Raw genomic sequence first — 26,531 nt, forward strand, 5'->3', positions numbered from 1 at the left:
ACAAAAGCACCCGAGCACTCACATCAAAAACTGAGCAACACGCACAGGGTTGTCACCTCATGCTGTTTGCTGGTACTTCGCTGTGTGATGAAGTCAATAACACATTTGACTAAATGGTGTTGGTCAGAACCGTACCATACTTTTTAGAAAAAATATCTGGCAACGATCCCTTGCTGTGGGATTGTGTAATAATATTGCATTAACAGAGGGATTCATGTGGCTTAGCACTTAACATGGGACATGGATAGGAACAGCACCAGAACAGAAGATGCACACCACAAATAAAGACACTTTGCTTTAAAAACAAATGCCTAACTTTGGAAGCAAGCAGCTCAATGCTCCTTTTGGATACATTTTAGCCAGGAATACATCTTAATAACAGATCTGGTCCAGTATTTCTTAAGTACCCCAAACGCCCATTGACTGCAGTTAGTAAGGAATACAGAATCAGGTCTCTATAGCTCATTCAGATATCTTAAATCTTAACCCTTTTATGGTCCAATTTGAAACTGACTTGAATCTAGATGGAATGATTCAGGAGAAGTTCCCTGTAACAAATTCTGGTGTTTTAATGTAAATAAAGATGCAAGCTCCATACTCAAATACAAGTAGACTGGTTTGCCTACAGGATTTAATATATTGGTTTGAGGTGTGGATATGGAACAATTTACGGTAATGCTTTCTGGAACTGAATTAAGTTACAATAATATTCTGTCGAATGCTGTGAAAGAAGCAAAACAAGAATTTGATCAAGTTAGACTCTTATGTGCAAAAGAGTAGGGCAAACAGGTCTGAATTTATTCAGTTAAGGTAAGTACCATACCACTCAGCTTGAACATTTTAGGTGGCTCACAAATTTTAGGCCAAGGTTTTTTAAAATCTTGTTCAGACATTTAAACAAGTGGCTAGATTTTCAAAGCAGTTTTCCCAGCAGTTTCCCACTGACTCCCTATTTAGGTGCCTCAATATGGATTTAGGAGCCCATCTCTAGGCACCCCTATTTGATAATCTTGTTCTGTGTTTTTGCTTCACATTTATATAAGCACAACATTCCACATAAAGCTGTCCAGTAGTGGGATATACCTTAAAGCAGGACTTCTCAATCTTTTCCACACCAGGATCCACTTTTCCATACAACTCCTGCTCCTCATCTAGCCGGAGCCCCTGTCCAGTTTGGCAATATTGGAAGGACACAGTGGTTGTGACCAGTGCTTAATCTGTAATGAAGGTCCTGAGGCTCAAGCAATTAGATGCCGGAGCTTAAGCAACTTTTTTAATTTTAATAACTGATGCGGCAAGCCTAGAGGTGCTGGGGCTATGAACTGCCAAGCCTAGAGGTGCCAGGGCTCAGCCCTGGCACAAATTAAGCACTGGGTGTGACTCCTTGACACCTCCTTGGGACCATGATCCCAGGTTAAGAACCCCCATCTTAATAAGAACCCCCATCCTTGGAGTTTGGGATCAGTAATCCCAGTTTTCATCCTTATTGGATACATTCTTTTAGCCACACATTTCAGCTCTTCTCTTCTCCAGCTTGGCTAACGATGAGCATTACCACTAATGATGAGGAGCATTACTCTGCCATGTATGAAAGTGGCTTATATGTTAACACAAAATTGGGGCAGAGGAAGGAAAGCCATGGAGAGATCTTACAGCTTGAGAAGCGAAGCCACCAATATTACCACATATTTCCACTCTGCGGAGAAATAATGCCCTGGAATTTTAACCACTCCAGCCAATGAAAGAAGAGGGTGCTATAAAATATCAGTGTAGAAATTGCACCCAATGGATACAGATCAAGAATGACAATGTTCCCATGGGAATTTCTTCCTTCATCTATCCACTGTTCTATTCGACAAACTGAACAAAAAAAGCAACAAAGCAACAGCCTGTTAATGCCACAGCAGATGCACAAATCACAACCACTATTACACTGCCCGCAGCACTGACCAAGAACCCTAGGCCCCCTCCAACAATGATCTGTGCCAGCTGCACCATGCAAGTGAGAGCCGCGCAGTCAATTCCCTTTCCTCTTCCAATGGCCTCAGCTTCTCCTCCATGCTGTTCCTTTTGGCTCTGCAAATAAGCATAAAATGAAACCCAATCAAATGAGACAACTGATTAATATACAATAATACCTAGCTCTTGTATAGCATTTTTCATCAGTAGATCTCAAGTGCTTTACAAAGGCAGTCACTATCATTCTCCCCATTTTACAGGTGGGGAAACAGAGGCACAGAACAGAAAAATGATTTGCCTAAGGTCACCCAGCAGCAGAATTAGGAATAGACCCTACGTCTCGAGTCCCACATCAGTGCTTTAACCACCAGACTACAGTGTTCTGAAGGGAAACCATTGTACTACATGCAGCTATTGCCAGATCATCAGATAGCTGCTGCCAACAATGGATGCTGGCTTGCTTGCGCTCTCTTTATTCTTCTGGTGTAGTAGTTACAGAATGAAAACAATCATTCAGATACAGTCCTTACAAACAATGACAAACTCTCCAAATCCCTACACAACCCTCAACTGTCCCATTACCTTCTCCCTCTACAGGCACGCCCAGCCAGGGGGAAAATGGACCTTGCAGCATGACTTGAAGGTCAGCAGATTCAGCCTCTGGCAAACCAAGGCAGGAAGAAAATTCCACAGTAGAAGACCATGCACCAAGACTGCCCTGCTTCCTGCTCTGATCGCAGCAGTCACAGTAAACATATGGGAGAGAGGGGTGTCTAGACTAGTCCACAACGTATTTAAAAGTTTCAGTGCCAAAGCAACAGCCTTAATTGCACCCAGGTGAGGTCTCCTAGGCAACAGGCAGGGCTGGCCTTACCATGAGGCGAACTGAGGCGGCCACCTCAGGTGCCAGACTGTGTATGTGTTGGGGGGGCGGGCGCCACTAGGACCCAGAGTGTAGAAAATTGTGTCTGCTGCTGGTGCATATGTATTCTCTCTGCTCGAGAAGCACAGAGATGGTGGAATGCTGTGCTGGAGGAAGGAGAGCACAAGAGATATAACAGGCAGGCAGGAGAAAAGGTGAGAGGGAATAACAGAAAGCAGCAGAAGCTGCAGGGAGAGAGAGGAGGAGGAGAAGCCTTTTATGTACCTCTCTAGCACCTCCAGGAGCCTGGACTGATTAACACCAGATTCTCAGGGAGCTTCCTGTTTCCTGCTGCTTCCCTGAACCCACTTGAGGAGAACAAGCAGTCAACTGAAGTAGTAGGAGCCAGTTAGGCCTTTAAGACGCTGATATCTTCCCTCACTCAGGCCCTGCTACCAGCCTGCTTATTTGTCCCCTTCAATCAAGTGTTGAGAGCCACTATAACTGGCACAGAACAGCAGTCATGAGTAAAAGAAGAAAACGCCCCTCTGGGACAGCATTCAGAAAAAGGAAGCAAGCAAAGGAAGCTTTTCTATCTAAGCAGGAAGGAGCTCTGCTGAGATAAATAGACACAAATGTTCACAGTGAGCCTTCCAGCCCCAGTGTAGATGTGAGTGGTGAGGAGATGCCTGATCTTCCAGTTAGTCAGAGTGCAGGTGACCAGGTACTGCAGCATCCATATCTCCATCTCAAATGGATGTAACCATGCACATTCCTAAAGAAAAGTGTAGATCAGAGAAGAGTGTGGTGGAGGTGCAAGAAACAGCTGCTGCTGAGTTTAGTTCCTTAAGTCTAGATTATCCAGGACTGTGGACCCACTTGAGCAATAACCTGAGGGACTTCCTTGTACTGCATGGACCACTCCAAGTGGAAAAACTTCATGTTCCCCAAAGACAATGAAAACAGAAGTTTCCATCCCACACATTACTGGCGTGAAATCCCCAATAGTGACAAAGTGGAGAGGCCATGGCTTATATACTCAAAAACCCAGAATGCTGCATACTGGTTTTGTTGCAAACTCTTCCAGTCTAATGTTCCAGCCACATTGGGTTCTACAGGAACAAAGGACTAGAAAATTCTGGCTAGAAATCTGGCATGCCATGAGAAGGCAGCAAATCACCAGAGAGCATTCCATAGGTGGAAAGAGCTTGAGGTGAGACTAAGGTTAAAAGCCACCATAGATGGTCAGCATCAAGAGAAGATTGCATCAGAGTCTCTTCACTGGAAAAATGTTCTGAAAAGGCTCATTGCCACTGTGAGAATGCTTGCTACCCAAAACCTAGCACTGTGTGGCACTTCAGATCGGCGTATGTGCCAAACAATGGGAACTTCCTTAAAATTGTGGAGCTGATGGCTGAGTTTGATGCTGTACTCCAGGAGCATCTAAGAAGAGTCACCACCCAAGAAATGTACACACACCACTACCTTGGAAAAACAATTCAAAATGAGATCATACAGTTACTGGCAACAAAAGTCAAACAGAAGATTGTGGCAGATCTGAAGTCAGCAAGATATTACTCTGTTATTCTGGACTGCAGAGTTGACATCAGCCATATGGAAGAAATGACTTTAATGGTGCGTTTTGTAATAACAACTTAACCTAGTGAAAATGTCCCTGCAATGGTGACTGTCAGAGGGCATTTTCTAGAATTTATTGACATTAATGATACTACAGGAGCTGGTATGATAAATATGCTTCTAAAAAGCTGGAAGGTACGGGACTTGCGATAGCTGACATGAGAGGCCAGGGCTACGATAATGGTGCCAACATGAGAGGAAAGAACAGAGGAGTGCAGACACAGATCTGAGAGTTAAACCCTTGAGCTCTTTTTGTCCCATGCAGTTCTCATTCATTGAACTTGGTGGTCAGTGATGAAGCATCAGCTTCTAGTGAGGCTGCTGAAGTTTTTAATGTAATTCAAAGCATCTATGTATTTTTCTCTGCATCAACTCATCGATGGCAAATTTTGAAGCAACATCTGGGAACATCCTCTCTGACACTGAAACCACTGAGTGCCACATGATGAGAAAGTTGAGTGGAGGCGATAAAGCCTATCAAACACCAGATTGGGAAGATAGATGATGCCATAGTTGCCATTATGGAGGATAATGCTATGACAGGAACTGTTTGTGGGAGAATAGTGGCAGAGGGAAATGGAATCAGCAGAAACATACATAACTTCAAGTTTCTTCTGTGGCTTAGTGTTGTGGCATGACATACTTTTTGAAATAAATGTTGTAAGCAAGAGACTCCAAGGTGTTGACCTTGATATATCTGGAGCAATGGAACAACTGGACAAAGCAAAGTCATACGTACAGTCTTACCGGTCAGATGAGGGATTTCAAAACGTTCTGAAAAGTGCACAAAAGTTGGCAGAGGAACTTCACACTGAAGCTATTTTCCCACCCATTCAAGAACACAAGAGTCACAGAAGATGAAGACATTTTGATTACGAGGCACAGGATAATCCCATAAGAGACCCTAAACAACAATTCAAAGTTGAATTCTTTAACCAGGTGCTAGATTGTGCAATACAGTCAGCTGAAGAACATTTCATGCAGCTCAAGGAACACAGCAGTGTATTTGGGATGTTGTATGATATTCCAAAACTCCTCACTATACCTGAAGAAGACCTACACCAGCAATGCAGGGCACTAGAGACACTGTTGACACGTGCGGTATTGATGCAAGTGATTTAGGTGATGAACTGAAAGCCCTTTCAAGATACATTTCAGCAGGATTAATTCCAAAGGCTGTTCTGGAATATATGTGTACAAATAAGATGATCATTCTCTTTCCAAATGCTTTTGTTGCTCTGCACATACTTCTAACACTTCCTGTAACAGTTGCCAGTGGAGAACGCAGCTTCTCTAAGCTGAAGTAAATAAAAACACATCTACGCTCCACAATGACACAGGAGAGGCTGGTCGGCCTTGCAACCATCTCAACAGAGCATGAACTGGCCCAGACTGTGGACCTTCAGCAGGAAGCAGTTCAAATCTTTGCAACCAAGAAGGCACGGAAAGCACCACTTTGATTATTCAAACAGATAAAAATGCCAGTGTTTACTATGCAGACAAGAAAAGTTACATTTGCTTTTCAGGCATTTGAAAGTTAAGTGTTACTTAAAATTTTTGAACAAGGCATTTTAAGTTGTTAGTTCTCCTTCACTGGGATAGGCAGCAGAGCAGTACCATGAGAGGAGTAGAACAGGAAGAAGGCAGAATTGAGACCTTTCAAAGTTTTGGCCCAAGCGAGGCGGCATGAGGGCATTTGAGCTCCCCACCTCAGATGCCAAAATGTTGTGGGCCGGTCCTGGCAACAGGAATCCTACCCATACACACACACGCACTCGCACCAGGATCCCTCATAATGGGGTACCATGGTGAGGAGTGCACTTTGGTGGGCCTCTGAGCAGTCCATACCACAACCTTGCCGTGCCACTAGTTAGTGCTTAATGCTGAACAGCAGCCATTCTCCCTTCCCCAGCCGTGCACCAGCATTGCACATGGCTGGATTTAGCCCTTCATATCTGAAAACCATCTATAGTCTGGAAATCTTCTGCATAACAAATACTGTTATGAACTCTGGGGGTCAAACAGCTGGTGCAAAACCATAAAATCCTTTTATTTCTAAGTAGCAAAACACAAGATTTGTCTTAATTCATATGTGTGGACTGCATTGTGAAAGAATTGTTCTGCTTCTCTTTGTGATACTAAAATTAAATGATAATTTATTGTGACAAAGTTCCTCCTCTACTTTGGTGGGTATTGCGCTTATTGGCGGATTTGCTCGCCTTCGAGCTTCACAGCAGCCCTCAATTTGGCAGTTTTCGTGAATCCACAGTCCAGATCAACTCCTCCTGTGTCTGACCAGGAGCTGGGAGGTTTGGGGAGAACCCAGGCCCGCCCTCTACTCCGGGTTCCAGCCGTCTAGAATGCCTCCTGGAACAGCTGTGTGACTGCTACAACTCCCTGTGCTACTTCCCCATGGCCTCCTCCCAACACCTTCTTTATCCTCACCATAGGACCTTCCTCCTAGTGTCTGATAATGCTTGTACTCCTCAGTCCTCCAACAGTCCACGTTCTCACTCTCAACTCCTAGTGTCTCTTGCTCCCAGCTCCTCACACGTGCACCACAGACTGAAGTGAGCTCCTTTTTAAACCCAGGTGCCCTGATTAGCCTGCCTTAATTGATTCTAACAGCTTCTTGATTGGCTTCAGATGTTCTAATCAGCCTGTCTACCTTAATTGTCTCCAGAAGGTTCCTGATGGTTCTGGAACCTTCCCTGTTACTTTACCCAGAGAAAAGGGACCTACTTAACCTGGGGCTAATATATCTGCCTTCTATCACTCTTCTGTAGCCATCTGGCCCAACACTGTCACATTATAGATTCACTTTGCCCCTCTTGCAGACTCCTGAACACAGAGGATTTGTGGTAAGCACTCACTGCAAGATAAAAGAACAAGAGATAAGGAGAGTTTCAGTGCTTTGTGGTGGGTGGGCAGCTTGCTCAGGGAACACAACACCTGTGCTGTTAAGTATGCTTGTTGATTTCTTTAAGTTCTTTTCATATTGTATTTCAAAGTGCTACTCAGACTCAATTTTTAAAAAACTATGGGAAATTGCTACATGACATCATTCTGGAGAGCCCTCTTGTGGTGAGGGCCAACCTCAGCTTCCTCAGAACACTCTTCAGCCTATTCCCACTGTAGAGGTGACGTGGCCCTCCCACTTGGCTGCCTCCTATCCCTGTAAGTGCCTAAACTCATTTGGTGCCTAACTTTCCACTGCCAAAGTTCCGTAGATACCTATGTTTTGGACCATGTGCACTGCTGCCCCACTCTAAATGCCCAGATGCCTATCTCCCAACTACGCTCCAGAGTGATTCACAAACCAGGGGAAGAAGGGCACATTTGGCCACCTAAGTGAGGTGCAGGGCCTAATCCTGTAGGCAGCCTCTGAGCATGCCTACCAGATCAGGTCCCATTCAAAATGGAGCGGGAGGAAGAGGCACCTTATAACTTTTAGCCCACTGGATAGAGTACTGGCCTGGAATGTGGAAGACCCAGTTCAATCCCCCACCTCTGCCAGAGGGGGAAAAGGGATTGGAGCACAGTGGGTCTCTCACCTCTCAGGAGCATGCTCAAACCAGTGAGTTCTGGGAGAGTCTGTAGTGCGACTGCCTTAGTCTCTCCTGTTGAAGCTGTTCCACTTTGGATTAAATAGTGATTGGAGCAGGGGGACTGGACCCAGGGTCTCCTACATAGGTGTCCTAACCACCAGGCTACAGATTCATTCCCTCGCTTGCTCACTCCCTGGCCCAATGACTGTGGATAAATACCTAAATAGTCATTGGGCCAGAGGGAATTATTCTCTAGTACTCGAACCACTGGGTTATAGGGTGGACATAACCTCCTCCTCCTCTTCCACATTCATTCCCATTTAAAGTTAGGGGCTGTGACTCTCAGCACTACAACACCTATGTCCCATCATGGATCCTACCCCGAGTGTCTTCCAAATCAGCTACAGATAACCATACTCAAATAACAGGGAACAAGCGAGCTTTGTGCTCAATACGCAAGTGGAATTGAGAGGCCAATAGTTTACATCCTGGTGCAGTTCTGTTTTCACAGAAAGCCCATTGATTAAAAAGGTCTGCTCTTTGTTCTATGCTGGTCTTGAATAACATGATCCAACCACATTTATTTTTGACTACGTCATGCAAAAGCAAGTCATCTGGGGCATTTTGGCCTCAAATCATAGTTTTTATTGAAATGGTGAATGTTTTACTGGGCTGTGCTTATTCTCATGATGTGCCTTCGGTTCCAAAGACAAGTACGTCAGTTTTTGAACAAATGCAGCCAACTATAAGATGCTTTTTCATTACTCTATCTTGTATATTTTAGAAGGTTTGAGATTAAAACTAACTTTGTTAGTGTCAGAACTGGTGAAATCATACCATCCAACAGCGTTAATCAAGAAGCAGGCATCAAAGTAGAAGCAACTGGTTCTCTTCTGATTATCTCTTTGAGGACATTGGCTTATTAAATATGAACTACACATTTCCACTTGACAGCTTTTAATTCAGTTACGTCTAGTGACGGATGGGTCTGAATCCAGCATCCCTGAACCTGCCCAGAACTAGAGTTGCATTATGCATCTCATTCCTATCACCATAATGGGTTCAATTTCCCTTTCCTCTCCTCCCCCACATTTTAGCTTTGTGGTTCATCCCCATTCCTTATTAAGTCTTTCTAAAATACTTAGTGACAACTGATCTGGGCTGCTAAGAACAGAGAAATTAACTGGCAAAATTAAAAGTCAATTCTGGGAAATGTTCCATCACATGAAAAATACCCTCCAAGGATTCATTGGAATAAGAGCTTTCTATAAGTCCTCTTTCAACTGTCGGTTTGCAGTTTCACTTGCTCTTATCGTTGCTGTACTCTCACTGACTCAATCTAGCCTGGCACTGCTTGCAGCCATATATGTTGTATTATGATTTGCTTTGCTCACATTTCATTTATTCATCTCCCCAAAGTTTCCAGTTCCAGCCTATATTGAAAACTTTTCAAAAGATCAAGTCCTCCAAATTCTTATTCATGTTTCAGATTCTCTCGCCAATTTAAGACACTTGAGAAAACTTTTCTTTAAAGAGCTTAATACCTTACTCCGGGTTCCAGCCCAGGGCCCTGTGGAATGCAGCTGTCTAGAGTGCCTCCTGGAACAGCTGTGCAACAGCTACAACTCCCTGGGCTACTTCCCCATGGCCTCCTCCCAACACCTTCTTTATCCTCACCAGAGGACCTTCCTCCTGGTGTCTGATAATGTTTGTACACCTCAGTTCTCCAACAGTCTGCGTTCTCACTCTCAGCTCCTAGTGCCTCTTGCTCCCAGCTCCTCACATGCACACCACAAACTGAAGTGAGCTCCTTTTTAAAACCCAGGTGCCCTGATTAGCCTGCCTTAATTGATTCTAGCAGCTTCTTGATTGGCTTCAGGTGTTCTAATCAGCCGGTCTTAATTGTCTCCAGAAGGTTCCTGATTGTTCTGGAACCTTCCCTGCTCCCTTACCCAGGGAAAGCAGACCTACTTAGCCTGGGGCTAATATATCTGCCTTCTGTTACTCTCCTATAGCCATCTGGCCCAATCCTGTCACACTTATCTTACATGACATGAAGGAACTGCTCTGCAGAGTAAGACAATATAATTGAGCATAAGAAATGAAGTCCTTTCAAGGGTTTTCTTTTGGAATTGTATTTTCCACTGTGCAGGCTTGCACGCAGATTCCAAATATTTGTATGGATAATGAGAAGCTATACTATACAGGATAAAAGCAGAGGATGACACACATGCTTCAAGGCATGAACCAACAACTTTCACAGAGGTCAGGAAGAAATGTCACCAATGGTAGGGCATGCCATAATTGTCCACTATGGGATTTCTTGTACCTTCCTCTAAACCATTTGGTGATGGTCACTCTCAGAGACAGGATGCAAGGCTAAATTTGATCTGGTAGGGCAATTATTTTATTACTAGCATAACAAATACCTTATTTTTGTTTTCAGATAATTTAATGCTGAAGTGCATAAAATTCCATTTCTTTTAACAAATCATTTGTATAAAACTTTTAGTTAACAAAGCTATTTACGTTTCCTTACATGTTTTGGTTATATACTTTAGGGACTCAGCTGCATCCTCAGCTAGCATACACTGGCCCAGCTCCACTGAAGTAAATAGAGCTTCACTGATTTATACAAGATGAGGATCTGACCCTCAGTCTTGCTTGCAGTAACAGAGTTGTGCACAGACCTAGCTTGTAAAACTGATTATGTATGTCGTATATGATTGATTGGTATGATAGCAGTTCTGGGAGCCCCAATCAGAGATTAGAGCCCCTTTGTGCTAAACACTGTTCAAATATGTACCATACCTCGGTTTAAATAACATGTGATCATAAACAAATGCCATTCTCAGAATGCTGAATGTTTTCCCCTCCTGCTCATGGGGAAATGTAGTCTAGTGGTTAAAGCACAAGATGGAACCACAGCTTGTAGGTTATATTTGCACTCCATCTTTGACTACTTATGTGGTAAGTCACTTAGGGCTTGTCTACACATGGAGTTATCCTGGAAAAGCTATTCCACTCTAAATTCATACCCAACCTTATATCAAAATGACTGTCTTGTGTGGACAAGCTCTTAAGATACAATCCTGCAAGGAGCTCTGTATGGACAATCAGCCTGTCTACCTAAAAGTATCCCAATGTCAGAGAGCAAGGGACTCCCTGATATCTGGTAGAGAGTTTCAGCTGGTGTGACCAGTTCAGTGTACCCCAACTCTTTAATGTAATAAACTGTATATGTATCATGGAAGGTATCACTGGAAAACCAACAACACACTGATAATTAATATTCTTGTGTGGACTATGCACAGTAAATGCTTAAGGGCCCATACAAACATGAAGAAAATGTGAGACTAAAATCTGTTTACCAGATAAGTCTGGGGAGTTTCTCCCAGACCAAAGACAAGCCAACACCTCCAGCCAGGTATCATTGGAATCGATTGACAATCACATGTCAAGTGGCCATTCATTTGCAGCAGAGGGGGCAGAAACAGATTACTTTGCATTATAGCAAACAACATCGGGGAAGAAACCAGCATGGAATGTCCTTAGCCACCAGATTCCATGTCTCCTTCCTCACAGCTTGAATTAACTTTATTGGGGGGGGGGGGAGTAACCTTCAGAAGAATACATTTCAAGGGTTCACTGGACTATAAAAGGCGGGGGGGCAAAGATCCTCAAATGAGCTGTCACCTAAGAAGACACAGGAACCAAGCACTTTGGGCTTTGTGGGAGATCCTGACCAAGGGGTAGGTCAGCCATCTTGCTGGAAGAAAGTGTGAGAAGAACCTTACTTTGAACCAAAACTGTAGTTTTGGTAAGCCTGAGTCACTGGAAAGCTTATTTTTACTTTAGTTCATTTGTAACCCTTTCTAACTTTATTCCTTCTACTTGGTATCACTTAAAATCTTATCTCCTTTAGATAATAAACTTGTTTTACTTGTAAACTAAGCCAACCCAGTGTTTTGTGTGAATCAAGGTGATTGTTAACTCCAGTTAAAGTGATAAGCTGAGCAGTTTGTCTCTTTAGAGGAGCAAACAAACCGTAATATTTCTCTGAATGGTCCAGGAAAGGGCTGGAAATTGCGAAGCACAGGGTTTGGGGAAAAGTTGGGACTGGGAGCATGTTGGAGTCACTTGGCTAGTAGTGACCAAGGCTGGTGGAGACCAGAGCATAGTAGGCTACTGGAATTAGGGTTGCTGAACCGGAGTGGCTTAATACACAGACACTCCGTGCAATGCCTGTCTGCTGCCTACTAGTGACCAGGCTGGGAGCCAGAGCAGCAGAACATTTAAGGCACCCAGGGTTACAGGTCAGGCAGTGACATAATCCCTCACTAGTCTGGATTGTGCCCCACAACATGACAGACACCCTTTGCAGAAACCCATTGATTCAGTGGGGTTCCATGCAGACACATGGGTTTGCCTGTGTTGAGTGACTTGCAGGATTGGGGCCTCAGCCTCAGTTCCCTAAACTGATTCAGGCCTTCCCTCTCTCACAGAGTTGGCACAAACTTCATTTATGTTTCTCAAGTTCTTTGAGATGTTCAGGTGACTTTATAATGGCAAATGATTTGTAATATTAGCATTGTTTATCACCACACTCTTGAAGCTCTGTACATTTGAAACTCCACCTCCCTCCATGACACCTGTGCTGCCACAAATAATCTGAAATGAAAATAAAGCCCCTTCTCCCATTAAAATGGACAAAACAAGGCAAATACCAATTCCTTCTTTACCTAGACATTAAACTCACCTCTTCCTCCCTGTGATATTCTGCAATGAGGTTGAACGGGACAGTATACAGAGTGCTGGACATGACTCCAAAGAGCGAGCACAGAGCCAGAGTAGAATATACCTTGGGAAACAGTCCAATAAACCCAGTGCCTATCCCAAAAAGCAGGTATCCAATGAAATAAAGTCCCTTTAATCCTACATAAGGCAGAAGAGCTTTTTGCAAATCTGTGAAAAGAAAGGGGGGAAGGGGGGAAACTGTTGAGACTAAAAATAACCCAACCTAGTAATTGCAATAGTATTTCTTCCAAGCATTTAATTATAAGAGAATCTCTTTGACAAGCTGGGATGAAGACAAACAGATCCACAGTTTGACATCAGGAGCATTTGACATCAGTTTTAGACATTCCTGTTGGAGTTGAAGGCGGTATTACACAAATATCTGCAATTGAGAGCCAAGAGGAAAGGATCCACACAGGATTACAATAAGGCCATTTTATTAGATGCATAGTTCAGCCCCCCAAAAGTCTACTCACTTTTTTGCCTACAGAGAAAGTGAAAGCTTTTTTAATGGTTTTTTTTTTATATATTATTCCCTTATCACCATGCCAAGGGCTAGTAAGCAGATTTTTGGCCCTGGGCTAACACATTTACACAATGATATTGCAGGGTGAGATTCATTTTTATCGCAAGGTCTTGCAATACACTGTGATGACTTTCTCTTGTGAGGAGCACAGGTGGGGAGAGGCCATGAAGAGATGGGCGACAGCTGCAGGATTGCTAGGTGAAACAAAACCTTAGAACTATCCTCAGCATATCCATTCTATCTCCAGCATTCGCCTTTGGGGTCATTTTTAATACTTATGGGCCACCTCTCCTGTTGAATAGTACCTCACTCCCTGAGTAGTCCCACTGCAATGGAATGAAAACTTGGGCTCAGAGCCACAAAGGGTAGGCACCTAAATCCCAGATTTAGGGTTTGGGCATCACTGTAATCCACAAAACCCCGTTCAGCTGCTACCTAACCTTGTAGGCCCCTGAACTCACTCGGCACTTACATTTCTGCTGTAAAAGTTCCCTAGGAGCCTGGACATTCGCACTGCTGCATCACTGTAGTTGACTGGACACCTCTCTCATACCTAAGCTTCAGTGCAATCCATGGACTGTAGGAAGGCACATGCTCCTCTGCCTACCTTGCCTGTGGGGCCCAATCTGGTAGTCATGCTCAGATAAATAGAGTCCCTGGACCCTAGGTCTCCCACCTCCTAGGTGTATGCCCTAACCACCAGGCTAGTGTCATTCTCCTTCTCTGGCACAGATGCTGGAGCTAGGAGTGCAGGGGGTCCTGCAGCACCCCCAGCTTGAGGCAGTTTCCATCATATACAGGGTTTACAATTTGGCTCAATGGCTCTCAGCACTCCCACTATACAAATTGCAGGGTCTACGTAGCTACACGCTGTAGTGGAAAGCAGGCTGTGTCCACACTCACTGCGGCGTGTAGCTACAGGGGTCAGTGAAAGGCTCTGGCGGGGGGGAAGAACGACACAGGAAGCTGCCGGAGCTTTTCCCTGCTGCCTCCTCTCTGCCAGAGCCTTTCCCTGCTGCTAGAGTCTTTCACTGCAGTGGGGAAAGGGGCCAGCAGCTCCCTGCAACAGGAAAAGGCTCTGGCGATGGGGAGGCAGTGGGACACTACATTGCTAAAAATAGCAATGTAGGTGGCAGAAGCACTGCATGGCCATGCGGAGAGCCACGTAGGGCACACGCCCTAAGGTTCTGGCGCGTCGTCACACTACTCAGCTAAGCAGTGCCCATCAGCTACACTGTTATTGATACCCAGGCTAGAAGGGCGTGCAGCATCGGGACTCAACACGCCGCTATACGTGGACATAGTCTCTCTCTTTGACCCAGTGACTCAAAGTCTTTATCCAAAGTGGAACAGCTTCAAACTGGAGAGAAAGAGGATGCCCCACATCAGAATAGCTAATAGCCCTGTAGATAGAGCGCCTCTCCTGAGAGGTGGGAGACCCCTGTTCAGATCCTTTCTCCACCTTAGGCAGAGAAGGGGTTTGAACCTGGGTCTTCCACATCCCTAATCACTGGGCTGATGGTTATAAAGTGGGCAGCAACAGCACCACCATCCCTCCTTCTTCTGTGGAGTTAGGTGCATAAGCCACCTGACTTTAGGAGGGGAGGGTCCCAATCATGGACCAGGTGCCTTTCTCTGAGCGAAAGGTGAGGCTTAAGACCCACCCCTCCTGTCAGCATCTCCCATTAGCTAGCTAAGGTGCCGGCTCTTTTGAATCACAGTTTATCTCTCCCCATTCATTGTATAGGAAGTCTGCACATCAGGCTCAGGCTTTGTGGATCCCATTTTTGTTCCTGTGATTTGCTAGATGCTCAAAAGTTAGGCATTGCCATGCCGAGGTCCCTTTGTGAATTTGGTCCTTGTAATATCTCTGAAAGGTTTTAATATTAAAAAACAGTAGATATTCTCTCTCATCGACGGAAGTTGGTCCAATAAAAGATATTACCTCACACACCTTGTCTCTCTAATGTCCTGGGATCAACACAGCTACAATAACACTGCACAAAGTAGATTTTTTTTTTAAACATGGGAAACGATGTACAGTATCAAACCCATTCTAAAACACAAGTGCCAGAGTACATTCCCAGGTACTTACAGGAATAGAGCGATGAAGAAATTGCATTGATGCACATGCCCCAACATCCAATCTCTACTCCTCTTTCATAGGTAAGGTAAGCGGTGGAGTTATGTGGTGCATAAGGATTTCCGTGGTATACTATCTGAAATACACAAAGTGCAGGTGAGTGTTCTGCATTCACGTAGAGTCTCAGGTCCAAAGGAACCTGAGTTCCCAGTGTAGGACCTAATACGCTTCAGGCAGGGAGAGAACTAGAGACCAATCACACAACTCTCTGTAGCCTTCAAGCTGTGCACGACCATGCACTCTGTTTTTCTTTTCTTCTTTCCCTTCTCATTTCCATTTTCCTCCCTATTATTTTCTAACCTGTTCTTGCCTCTTCCCACCCACTGAGACTCTCCCTCCCTCCCAGATTTCCACCATCTCTCTCTTCCTCTTCTCAAGTTCCTCTCCCTTTTCCTTATCTCCCTCAGCTAGCTCCCCACAGTCATTCTCAGACTTGCCTTGTGTCCTACCCTTCCTGTTGCCCTCTTCTTCTCTCTGGATTATCTGTTCTCTAAGGCTCTGTTTTCTCCTTTTTCTCACTTTGCCTTTTGCTTCCTTTCTTCCTTGTCCTCCTCCCCTCCTCTCTTCCCAATCTGTCCCTCCCCTTTTTCAACCACTTATCTCCCTTCACTTGCCTACAGTCAGTCATTCTCAGTCCCTCTCTGCTGCAGTCATTCATTCTCTCTCTCAGACTCATCCTTACACTCACTCACCTATACATACTCTTCCTTCCATTCATTCTCTGTCACACTCATTCTCTTATTCACCTCTCACCCATTCTCTCCCATGCTGCCGTATATTCACATGCACATTCCCTGGGAAACTCACACTCCCTCTCCCCTAGTGACACCTAGCAAATGGTTGGGGGCCAGAAGAAAACAGGCTGCTGGGTGGGAGGTGTTGGGATAAGCAGTGGGAAGGGCAGCGGCTGCTGGGGGTGTAGTCAGGAGCCTGACTGAAAAGAAGCAGCTGGGACCAGAGAGGCAAGAAGACAGGAGAACCACATGGGTAGGGTAGAGCACGGGGAGCCCCTGGTTTGGAAACTGCTTGGAGGAAGGGAGAGCCCCAGGGGCCCTGAAGGGAAGGAATCACTGATGGCAAGGAGCTGATGTCATGCTCCAGAGAAGGCATCACAGCACAGTCTAGAGGACATGGCAGGGGAAGCCTGTTCATAAAGGGGGCAAGAGGGCTGAGCTGCAGAGGGTTGTACTGCCGTAGAGAAGCTTTTCTGTTGTGCTTCCAGATGAAGGGTGCACATGGTGACTGCTACTCCAGTGCACCACAGCAGAGCCTATTACAAAGCAGCAGCAGGTCTCTAATTAGCACACCTTCAGTGAACAGCCTTACAGTCAAAGCAGAGAACGGGTGTGTTTGCAACAGATCTCTGTGCTTTGTTCTAAATAGTCACATGGGAACGGATGTCCTTGCAAGTTCCAGGAAACATGATTAAAATCATTATTTCATCTCTTGTAGCCAAATGTGCATCAAAAGGCAGGAGGGCTTTCCTCCCTCCCCCTCTGCTACCTGACAGATCTAGTTCTATAATGAGGACCTGAGGGCATTCATCTGTCCTTTACAAAACTCTCAGTCAGTTGTTCTAGCAGTTACTGACCCTGACATCATTGTCATAGCATAGGCAAGTGCTTAAAACAATCCCATGAGAAGATTATTTTGGGGGGATGTGAGGAGATGTGTACATATCTTACCTGTCCCATGAAGTCAGTGAAGAAGAGCATGTTGGAAAGGAAAGCTGTCCACCCGATGAGGTGGCTGATGCACAGACAGCGATAGTGGGAAGGCATGCTTAAAACTGCCTTCAGGAGGCATTTAATGGTCATCCGTGTCTGAACCTAGAAGGAAGCAATTAACAACAAACAACAACAACAGGGTTGCTGCTTTGAAAACTAACAAAACAGCTGACAGCAGGTCAGCAAGACCTCAGCTTTTTTCAGTTCTGGGCCTTTTCCGTTTGTTTCACTAGGAAGGGTCACTGCAATCTTGACGGTCCCTTTGTTAAGTTCAGTAACTACATATTTGTACCTTTCTTTTCTATTTGGTATCAGCAGAACTAGTGCATTGGTTAGCTGGCATTTAAGGAAGTCAATGGACAGACTCACAATGACTTTGATGGGAGCTGGAGTAGCCCAATACGGTAAAGTCTTTCTTGATATTAATATTACTATTTATTTCCAAATTTTCTGTCAAACTGTTTTTTAGCAGAAGATTGGGTTTTCGACTAAATGGAATTTTTCACAAAGTGTCAGAATTCACTTTTTCCTTGAAAAACTGAATAGCAGAAAATGAAATGTTTAATCTGAAAATCAAAATATTTCTATTGTGAAATGCTACAGTGGTGCCTCATGGGAGTCGTAGTTCAGGTGCCTCAGGTGTTCCCATTCTCCTCTATGGACTGGTCTCCCCACCCAGACTTCAGCTCCCATCACACATTGCTGCCACGTTGCCTGTATACATCACCTCACCTTGAGGGGACACCACGATGCCTCATGGGACATGAAGTATAACCAGGGAGCTTGGCTTATAGAAAACAACGAGAGCACAGGGTACCTGAATTACAGTGTCCATGAGGCACCATGGTGGCAGTTCAAAATTTAAATATTTTGGGTTTGGCCAAAATATTTTCCCCAAAACTCAAAATGTTCCATAGGGGAAGAAAAAACAAACCATTTTTCTGAACAGCTCTATTTATTTGTATTACAGTGGCACCTAGGGCCCCAACTGAGATCACGGATCCATTGTGCATTCAAGCACTGTACAAGTACACAATGAGAAAAAGTCCCTGGCCTGAAGAGCCTACAACACAAGGGCAGATTGTGTTAACTTTATTTGTGTTGAGTAGTGTCTTATATCACAAATAACCAATGGAACTACCCAATGAGTGAGATACTACTCAGCATAGGTGTCACAATTTAGCTCTAAATAGACAAGAGGTGACAAATGGTGGGAGAAAGAAATATTATTATCCCATTTGACAGACGGAGAATTGAGGCACAGAGAGATTAAATGTCTGGCCCAAGCTTACACAATTTGTGGCAAAGCTTGAACTGAACCCAGATCTCCTGAGTACCAGTCCAATGCCATAACTACAAGACCATTTACAAAGAGAGGTTTTCTTACAGTCCACCTACAAAAACTGTTTTATGTGAATCTGAAATAGACTTTATGTTATAGGCATCAGTACCGTGGTTTATTTGTTTGTACAATGCAGAGCACTGTATTGGTGGGCACTAAATAATAAAACCCATGAATTTACCAAACAGCCAAAGGTTAGGCAATTAGGTTTGGCTAAAATAATCTTTCCCTCACTTATGTTTCTCCTGAAATCTTTGTAGCTAATTAAAAAACTTAAGTGGGCCAAAATCTGCCCTTTCATGTGAATGGTTGGGCGGGGTGGCAGGCAAATTGGAGTTCTTGGGGAGGAGACATCTTCCCCTCTCCCCCACCTTTTGCAGAAGGGTTGGCAAAGCTGGATACCATTGTAAAATACAGTGACTGCAGTAGTATGTGAAAGATGGTGGAGTGAAACACTAAATAAACTGCACCGTGGTATCTTTTATAGAAAAGGTCTCTGAGCAGTCTGTGCAAAGCAAAGAGGACAGGAGCCATGGGGCCCCATCACATGCACCTAAATGTGACCTGTTTTTCGAAAGCACCAAACACTCAGCAGGTCTCAATGAAATCAATTTGAAGTCAATGGGATTATTCATGGGGATAAGTGCTACTCATTATGGCTAAGGGTTACAGAAGCAGGCCCTAAACGATCTGGCAACGAGTTGGAGGACAAGCATTCAGTCCAGATGTCTAATTCATATTATAACAGTTTGTCATAAATATAAAGGGAAGGGTAACCACCTTTCTGTATACAGAACGATAAAATCCCTCCTGGCCAGAGGCAAAATCCTTTCACCTGTAAAGGGTTAAGAAGCTAAGATAACCTCGCTGGCACCTGACCAAAATGACCAATGAGAAGACAAGATACTTTCAAAGCTGGAGGGGGGGGGGAACAAAGGGTCTGTCTGTCTGTGATGCTTTTACCGGGAACAGATCTGAAATGCAGCTCAGAACTCCTGTAAAAAATTAGTCAACAATCTAGCTAGAAATGCGTTAGATTTTCTTTTGTTAAATGGCTGTTAAAATAGCTGTGCTGAATGGAATGTATATTCCTGTTTTTGTGTCTTTTTGTAACTTAAGGTTTTGCCTAGAGGGATTCTCTATGTTTTGAATCTGATTACCCTGTAAGGTATTTACTATCCTGATTTTACAGAGGTGATTCTTTTACTTTTTCTTTAATTAAAAGTCTTCTTTTAAGAACCTGATTGCTTTTTCATTGTTCTTAAGATCCAAGGGTTTGGGTCTGTGTTCACCGATGCAAATTGGTGAGGATTTTTATAAGCCTTCCCCAGGAAAGGAGGTGTAGGGCTTGGGGGGATATTTTGGGGAAAAGACGTCTCCAAGTGGGCTCTTTCCCTGTTCTTTGTTTAAAACGCTTGGTGGTGGCAGCATAGGGTTCAAGGACAAGGCAAAGTTTGTACCTTGAGGAAGTTTTTAACCTAAGCTGGTAAGAATAAGCTTGGGGGTCTTTCATGCAGGTCCCCACATCTGTACGCTAGAGTTCAGAGTGGGGAAGGAACCTTGACACAGTTCAATCACCATGAAGAACCATGAGTTTAGTCAAAAGATTCATAATAAATACTGAAAGTGTATGATTGCTTTTAAGGTATCTAATCTTGGAACAACACACCAGCATTAATTAGATTAGCTAATTCACTGGTAGCCCTTAAAAAACAAAGTAATTGCTTTTTGCAAAAATTATGTTAACAGAACTGCTTCTCTTTTAGTGAAAGGTCTTTATAAAGCAATTTGCAAGTGCTTTTTTAGTTTATATAGTATTTCCAATTTTGTAAACGTAGGGTTTTTTTTAGTGTCGTTCAAGGATCGGTGTTGAACTCTCACAAATTTTCACAGAAGCTTTCAGCAACGTCAATTTATATTTGATATAGAACACAAATCAGTTGAAGAGGGAATTGCAAAGATAATCCAAGCCTGTCTCATTGAAAGCACACCAACCTGGCTTCAGGTTGATACCTCTTGCAGAGACAATAAATATGCAAGAGCATGGTCCTTAGACTAGAACAAATATGAGCCTCAAGTGGTGCTTGTTTAGAAATAAAATATAAAAGGGGGACAGAACAATAGGAAGCTAAGTGGTTTAGCAGTGGTAGTAAATGAACTTGGAAAACATTCAGTGGATATGGCATGAGACAGACAGAAGATGTGTCTCTAGGGAGGCACTGGAGTGGTACACACATCTGTGGCAAGGCGAGGGTGTCTGGACTGATACTGCTAAGCCAGGCACATCAAAGAAACATGAGATGCATAAGAATGCTATGAGTCAGGTGGAGGAAAGGAAGATGACACAGAGACACAAGACCCTCAATACCAGCATCTGGGTCTCTGGCAAGCTGCTCAACTGAATGGTTAGAGAGGAAGACAGTGAAACAGCAAGAAAAGACAGGTTGGTTTTTCTGAAGTATCATGTGTGATTGATTCACTGGCATTAGCTTGTGTGGTGAGAGGCTAGCTGTATTATGCAGCTTGATTATCATGTTCTTACGTGACCCGCTTTCTCTATTCTCAATAAATCTCCCTTTCTGAGCACTTCTGTGGCCAAAGGGAGTGGTGGGTGTTTGGCACCTTGGACACTCTGGTGAGCAATGGCGGTGAAGGATGTTGACTGCTGCAGCTGGGCTAAAGGGATGGCAGGGGTAAAGCCGGGAGACATTGTAATGTATAAGTTCCATAATTCTGACAAATTACTTATTTGTTGTTTGTCTCTTTCTTTTTGTCTTCCCTCCAAGCAGGGCCTATCATCCATTCTATGTTCATTCAGTTCCTAGCACAATGGGGCCTCAAGGTGCTAGCGGAATATAAACAAATAGTAATACACCTAAAATCAGGCCACTTTTATTTAGGAACCTAAATGAGGATTTGGGTACCTAACTTTAAGCACCCGGATCTGAACATTTTGGCCACAGGATTTAGCTAGTTTCCAAAGATTTAAACCAGAGACACTTACACAGAATGGAAGCAAAACAAGCAGCTCACTAACTCAGTACCCGTGGTTAGGAACAAACACACAGATGAGCATTTCATTTTCCTAGGGTACCACAAGAATGCAATGAGGATTCTGAACACTTGTAGTCAATGTAACAGCAAAAACAAAAGCCTGCCTGTCTCCCTTGGCTAGCATTATGCTGGAGATACAATAGTCCCATGGTTTTCAGAGAGAATCATCTCAGCGATTTTCCCAGTTGCCTTGGCTTGAAAAAATGCCTCAATGCAATGTACAAAATGCAGGTGCCAATTTACAACCCTTCAGCACCCGCTCCCGCCTGGGGAACACTGGAGAAGGGATAGGGATAAAGCCCCTAAGTAACAAAACGCAGCAGCCAGTTGTTTGCCACTGACTCACAGGTGGTGTGTCTGATTGAGGAGCAATTACAACACAATCAGTATTGCCAGGATTTACTTTTCCAAGATCTGAATACCATACTTAATTAGAGCAGTGAACACAGGTATTTTGCCTTTGGTGCTTCCATGTGTATGTGCCATTGACTTCAACAGGAGCTGTTCATAGGTATTGGAGCGCAGCTGGGTTTCTAGTTCTTTCTACACAGTATGGTGTTAAAGCTCATTATGAAGTGGTATACTGCTAACCTCATCTGGAGAAATATTGGGAAACAGTGGCTAAGAAATTTGCCTGATCTTATATAATTAATCCATGGAAGGGTCTAGAATAGAAAACCCAGATTTCCTGCTCCTCAGTTGCCTTCCCTAAGCACTAAACAATGCTGCCTGTCCTGTAGTTTTCACCAATCTGGCTGATAATGACAAACTGAAGAAAAGTAACTCTCTCTAGAAGAATGCTACTGCTTCCATGTTACTTTTCTAGAGGACCTGAGGGTCTTGCTGATCACGTCACCTGCCATTGCATCATAGGCTCCAGGCTTGTAGTATGGCTATGACCTTCCCCAAATGGAATGTTACCGGCTACAAAACAATTACCTGTGTCTGTGGTGTTTCGGTGGATTTCCCCAACTCAGATAAAGTCTTTTTTTCAGCATATCCTGGTTTTAGATAACCATTGTTGACACTCTCGATGGAACCATACGCAGAGGGTCCATCCACTTTCAGCAAGAGCTTAGTTTCTGTACTGTCATCTCTGAGAGGGGCTTCGGGAATGCTGCACAAGTGTACAGTAAGACAGATTAGGAAAACCAAAGCCGCAATGATGCACATCGCCTGGAATTCCGATCCCAAAAATCTTCCTAGTACAGAATTCCCCCAGTCCATAGCACCTGTTAGGTAACCTAGGGCACCACCCAGACCTGGAGAGAGAAAGAAAGAAAACTCCACTGTCATTTAGTAAAAACAAAGCAAAAACCTAACCTCTAATAAGTTACTGAAGAATTATTATTAAGATGTCACAATATCTATGAGGGAATTCCCGGCATCACAAGAAATTAGAGCTTTTAGTGAATCCCTGTGTGACTGGGTGTATAAACCCCTCACGGGACAGCAAAGGATTCAAGAGCAGTTCTGGGCTCAGGAGGCCCCACTCCTCCGTTGGTGGTGAGTGGGTTTAAAGGGGAGCTGGCCAGCTCAGTTGGGGGTGAACAGAACAGGGGGAAGGACCAGCTCTGGAGGATGACGCAGCCAGACCCAGACCGGGAGGAGGAGCGTCAGGGGGCAGTAGCTCTTATGGGCTGGAGATGGGTGGGCAACCCATGAGGTAGGACATGAGGTTTGCCAGGACAAACTGCAGCCTGCTGCAGGGAAGGGGGAGCTAGGAAGTGACTCAGGGAGGCACCCCAGGGTAAAAGGCATGGGACAGGCCTTGCAGGGCTCTGGATTGGAACCTGGTGGAGCAGAAGGGCCAAGGTTCCCCTACTCCCCTAGCGCAACCGCTAGGTGGGGTGACCATGAGAGACTACAACCACAAGGCGGGGTGACCACCAGACACTGCAACCACAAGGCCATGGGCTCTGGACTCATTCACACCCTGGCATAGATAGTTATCAAGTCATGACATGAAACAGCTTCCTAAATTCTAGTTCGTCTGGATATAGAAATCCAAATGCTTACACAATAGCTTGTTGTTGTTTTTAAAAAATGAAATGATTTAATGTTCATAAGAGATGCTGAATTGACAGCCCTGGGTACAAAGTCCTCCCATAAGCAGTACAGGCTCCCTCACACCCCACCCCAATGTTCTTCAAGCCTGATTTGGAGGGAGCATTTCAAGAGGCTGAGATGGGAGATCATTCCCTATGGTCCATTCAGCCCCAGTCCTGTAGACTGAGAGTGCCATGATCTGAATTAAATCTAATACTAGCACAATAAGCATTGTATCCATCACATTCCTAAATGGTGAGTTAGTTGCAGAAGTGCGAGGATATGTTTTTAATAATCAGTTGTTGCTCCAGCAGCCGCTTCCTTCCACTGCATTTTGCTACCACACAGGCAGTCACACCACACAGCTAACAAAGGGGAAAACAAAAACCACCCATTAAAATAAAGGCTGTATTGGCAGCTGCTACTTCATGCCCTGTGGCACGCAGGCACTTAGATCTACATGTGTGTTTAGTCTCCCTTTCAGTTTTTGATTTTTATTGAAATTGTCAAGGTTCCTTCCCCACTCTAAACTCTAGGGTACAGATGTGGGGACTAGCATGAAAGACCCCCTAAGCTTATTCTTACCAGCTTAGGTTAAAAACTTCCTCAAGGTACAAACTTTGCCTTGTCCTTCAACCCTACACTGCCACCACCAAGTGTGTTAAACAAAGAACAGGGAAAGAGTCCACTTGAAGACGTCTTTCCCCCAAAATATCCCCCCAAACCCTACACCCCCTTTCCTGGGGAAGGCTTGATAAAAATCCTCACCAATTTGTACAGGTGAACACAGACCCAAACCCTTGGATCTTAAGAACAATGAAAAAGCAATCAGGTTCTTAAAAGAAGACTTTTAATTAAAGAAAAGGTAAAAAAATCACCTCTGTAAAATCAGGATGGTAAATACCTTACAGGGTAATCAGATTCAGAACATAGAGAATCCCTCTAGGCAAAACCTTAAGTTACAAAAAGACACAAAAACAGGAATATACATTCCATTCAGCACAACTATTTTACCAGCCATTAAACAAAAGAAATCTAACGCATTTCTAGCTAGATTACTTACTAAATTTTTACACGAGTTCTGAGCTGCATTTCTGATCTGTTCCCGGCAAAAGCATCACACAGACAGACAGACCCTTTGTTCCCGCCCCCCTCCAGCTTTGAAAGTATCTTGTCTCCTCACTGGTCATTTTGGTCAGGTGCCAGCGAGGTTATCTTAGCTTCTTAACCCTTTACAGGTGAAAGGGTTTTGCCTCTGGCCAGGAGGGATTTTGTAGCACTGTGGACAGAAAGGTAGTTACCCTTCCCTTTATATTTATGACAGAAATAAATAAGATGACTTAATTGGGACAGCAGCCGGGTTTGAAACCAAGATCTTCAGAGCTAAAAGCAAGAACCGCCTCTTCTGGAGCTAATGTGGTAACACTAACAGGGATGGACACATTGAGTGAAATCATGGCCCTGCTGAATTCAGTGGGAGTTTTTCCATTGACTTCAGTAATGCCAGAATTTCACCTGTGTAAGAATAACAAGAAATTAAACTGACTTCAAGCAGTGGAGACTTGGGTTAAGAACTGAAGGTGCCAGGTTCAAACCCACAAACAAATAAATTACATTTTCACTTCTTTAAGGGCCTTCCTTCTGGGAATTTCAATGCATTCGTAAACATCAATGAATTTAGCCCAACATTATGCCAACATTTTTATGGCTGACTTAGAACAACGCTTCCTCGGCTCTTGTCCCCTAACACCCTTACTCTACTTGCGCTACACTGATGACATCTTCATCATCTGGACCCATGGAAAAGAAGCCTTGAGGAATTCCACTAGGATTTCAACAATATTCATCCCACCATCAAGCTCAGCCTGGACCAGTCACACAAGAGATCCACTTCCTGGACACTACAGTGCAAATAAGCGATGGCCTCATAAACACCACCCTATACTGGAAACCTACTGACCAATATACTTACCTATATGCCTCCAGCTTCCATCCAGGACACATCACATGATCCATTGTCTGCAGCCATGCTCTAAGATACAACCACATTTGCTCCAATCCCTTAGACAGAGACAAATACCTACCAAGCATTCTTGGATCTCTACCAAACATTCTTAAAACTACAATACCCATCTGCTGAAGTGAAGAAACAGATTGCCAGAGCCAGAAGAGTACCCAGAAGTTACCTACTACAGGACAGGCCTGATAAAGAAAGTAACAGAACGCCACTAGCCATCACCTTCAGCCCCCAACTAAAACCTCTCCAGCGCATCATCAAGGATCTACAACCTATCCTGAAGGACAATCCCTCACTCTCACAGACCTTGGGAGATTGTAAGTGAGGATTGACCTGACAGCACTCCAACCTGAAGCAAATACTCACCAGCAACTACACACCACACAACAAGAACACTAACCCAGGAACCTATCCTTGCAGCAAACCCTGTCCACATATCTATTCAAGGGACACCATCTTAGGACCTAACCACATGAGCCACACTATCAGGGGCTCGTTCACCTGCACATCTACCAATGTGATATATGTCATCATGTGCCAGCAATGCCCCTCTGCCATGTACATTGGCCAAACTGGATAGTCTCTACGCAAAACAGTAGAGTCAACAGTGTGCCGTTGTTGCCAAGAAGGCCAATGGCATTTTGGGATGTATACGTAGGAGCATTGCCAGCAGATCGAGGGACGTGATCGTTCCCCTCTATTCAACATTGGTGAGGCCTCATCTGGAGTATTGTGTCCAGTTTTGGGCCCCACACTACAAGAAGGATGTGGAAAAATTGGAAAACGCCCAGCCAAGGGCAACAAAAATGATTAGGGGACTGGAACACATGACTTTTGAGGAGAGGCTGAGGGAACTGGGATTGTTTAGT

At 44.2% G+C, this 26,531-nt stretch overlaps 1 protein-coding gene across 1 annotated transcript in view; it reads right to left on the reverse strand.

Moving 5' to 3' along the window:
- Positions 1 to 777: 777 nt before the first annotated feature.
- The window catches only part of SLC45A2 (solute carrier family 45 member 2), a 33,850-nt gene continuing 8,096 nt past the window's right edge, over positions 778 to 26,531 (reverse strand). Inside the window, exons 3-7 of the mRNA XM_084627675.1 lie at positions 22,536 to 22,858; positions 17,159 to 17,302; positions 15,426 to 15,549; positions 12,767 to 12,972; positions 778 to 2,076 (exon numbers count right to left, since the gene is read on the reverse strand). Of these exons, the coding sequence (XP_084483801.1) occupies positions 1,849 to 2,076; positions 12,767 to 12,972; positions 15,426 to 15,549; positions 17,159 to 17,302; positions 22,536 to 22,858 (1,025 nt within the window). The 3' untranslated portion in view covers positions 778 to 1,848. The remainder of the gene's footprint in view (positions 2,077 to 12,766; positions 12,973 to 15,425; positions 15,550 to 17,158; positions 17,303 to 22,535; positions 22,859 to 26,531) is intronic.

Source organism: Lepidochelys olivacea, assembly GCF_965140295.1.
Source record: "Lepidochelys olivacea isolate rLepOli2 genome assembly, chromosome: 5".
NCBI lineage: Eukaryota > Metazoa > Chordata > Testudines > Cheloniidae > Lepidochelys > Lepidochelys olivacea.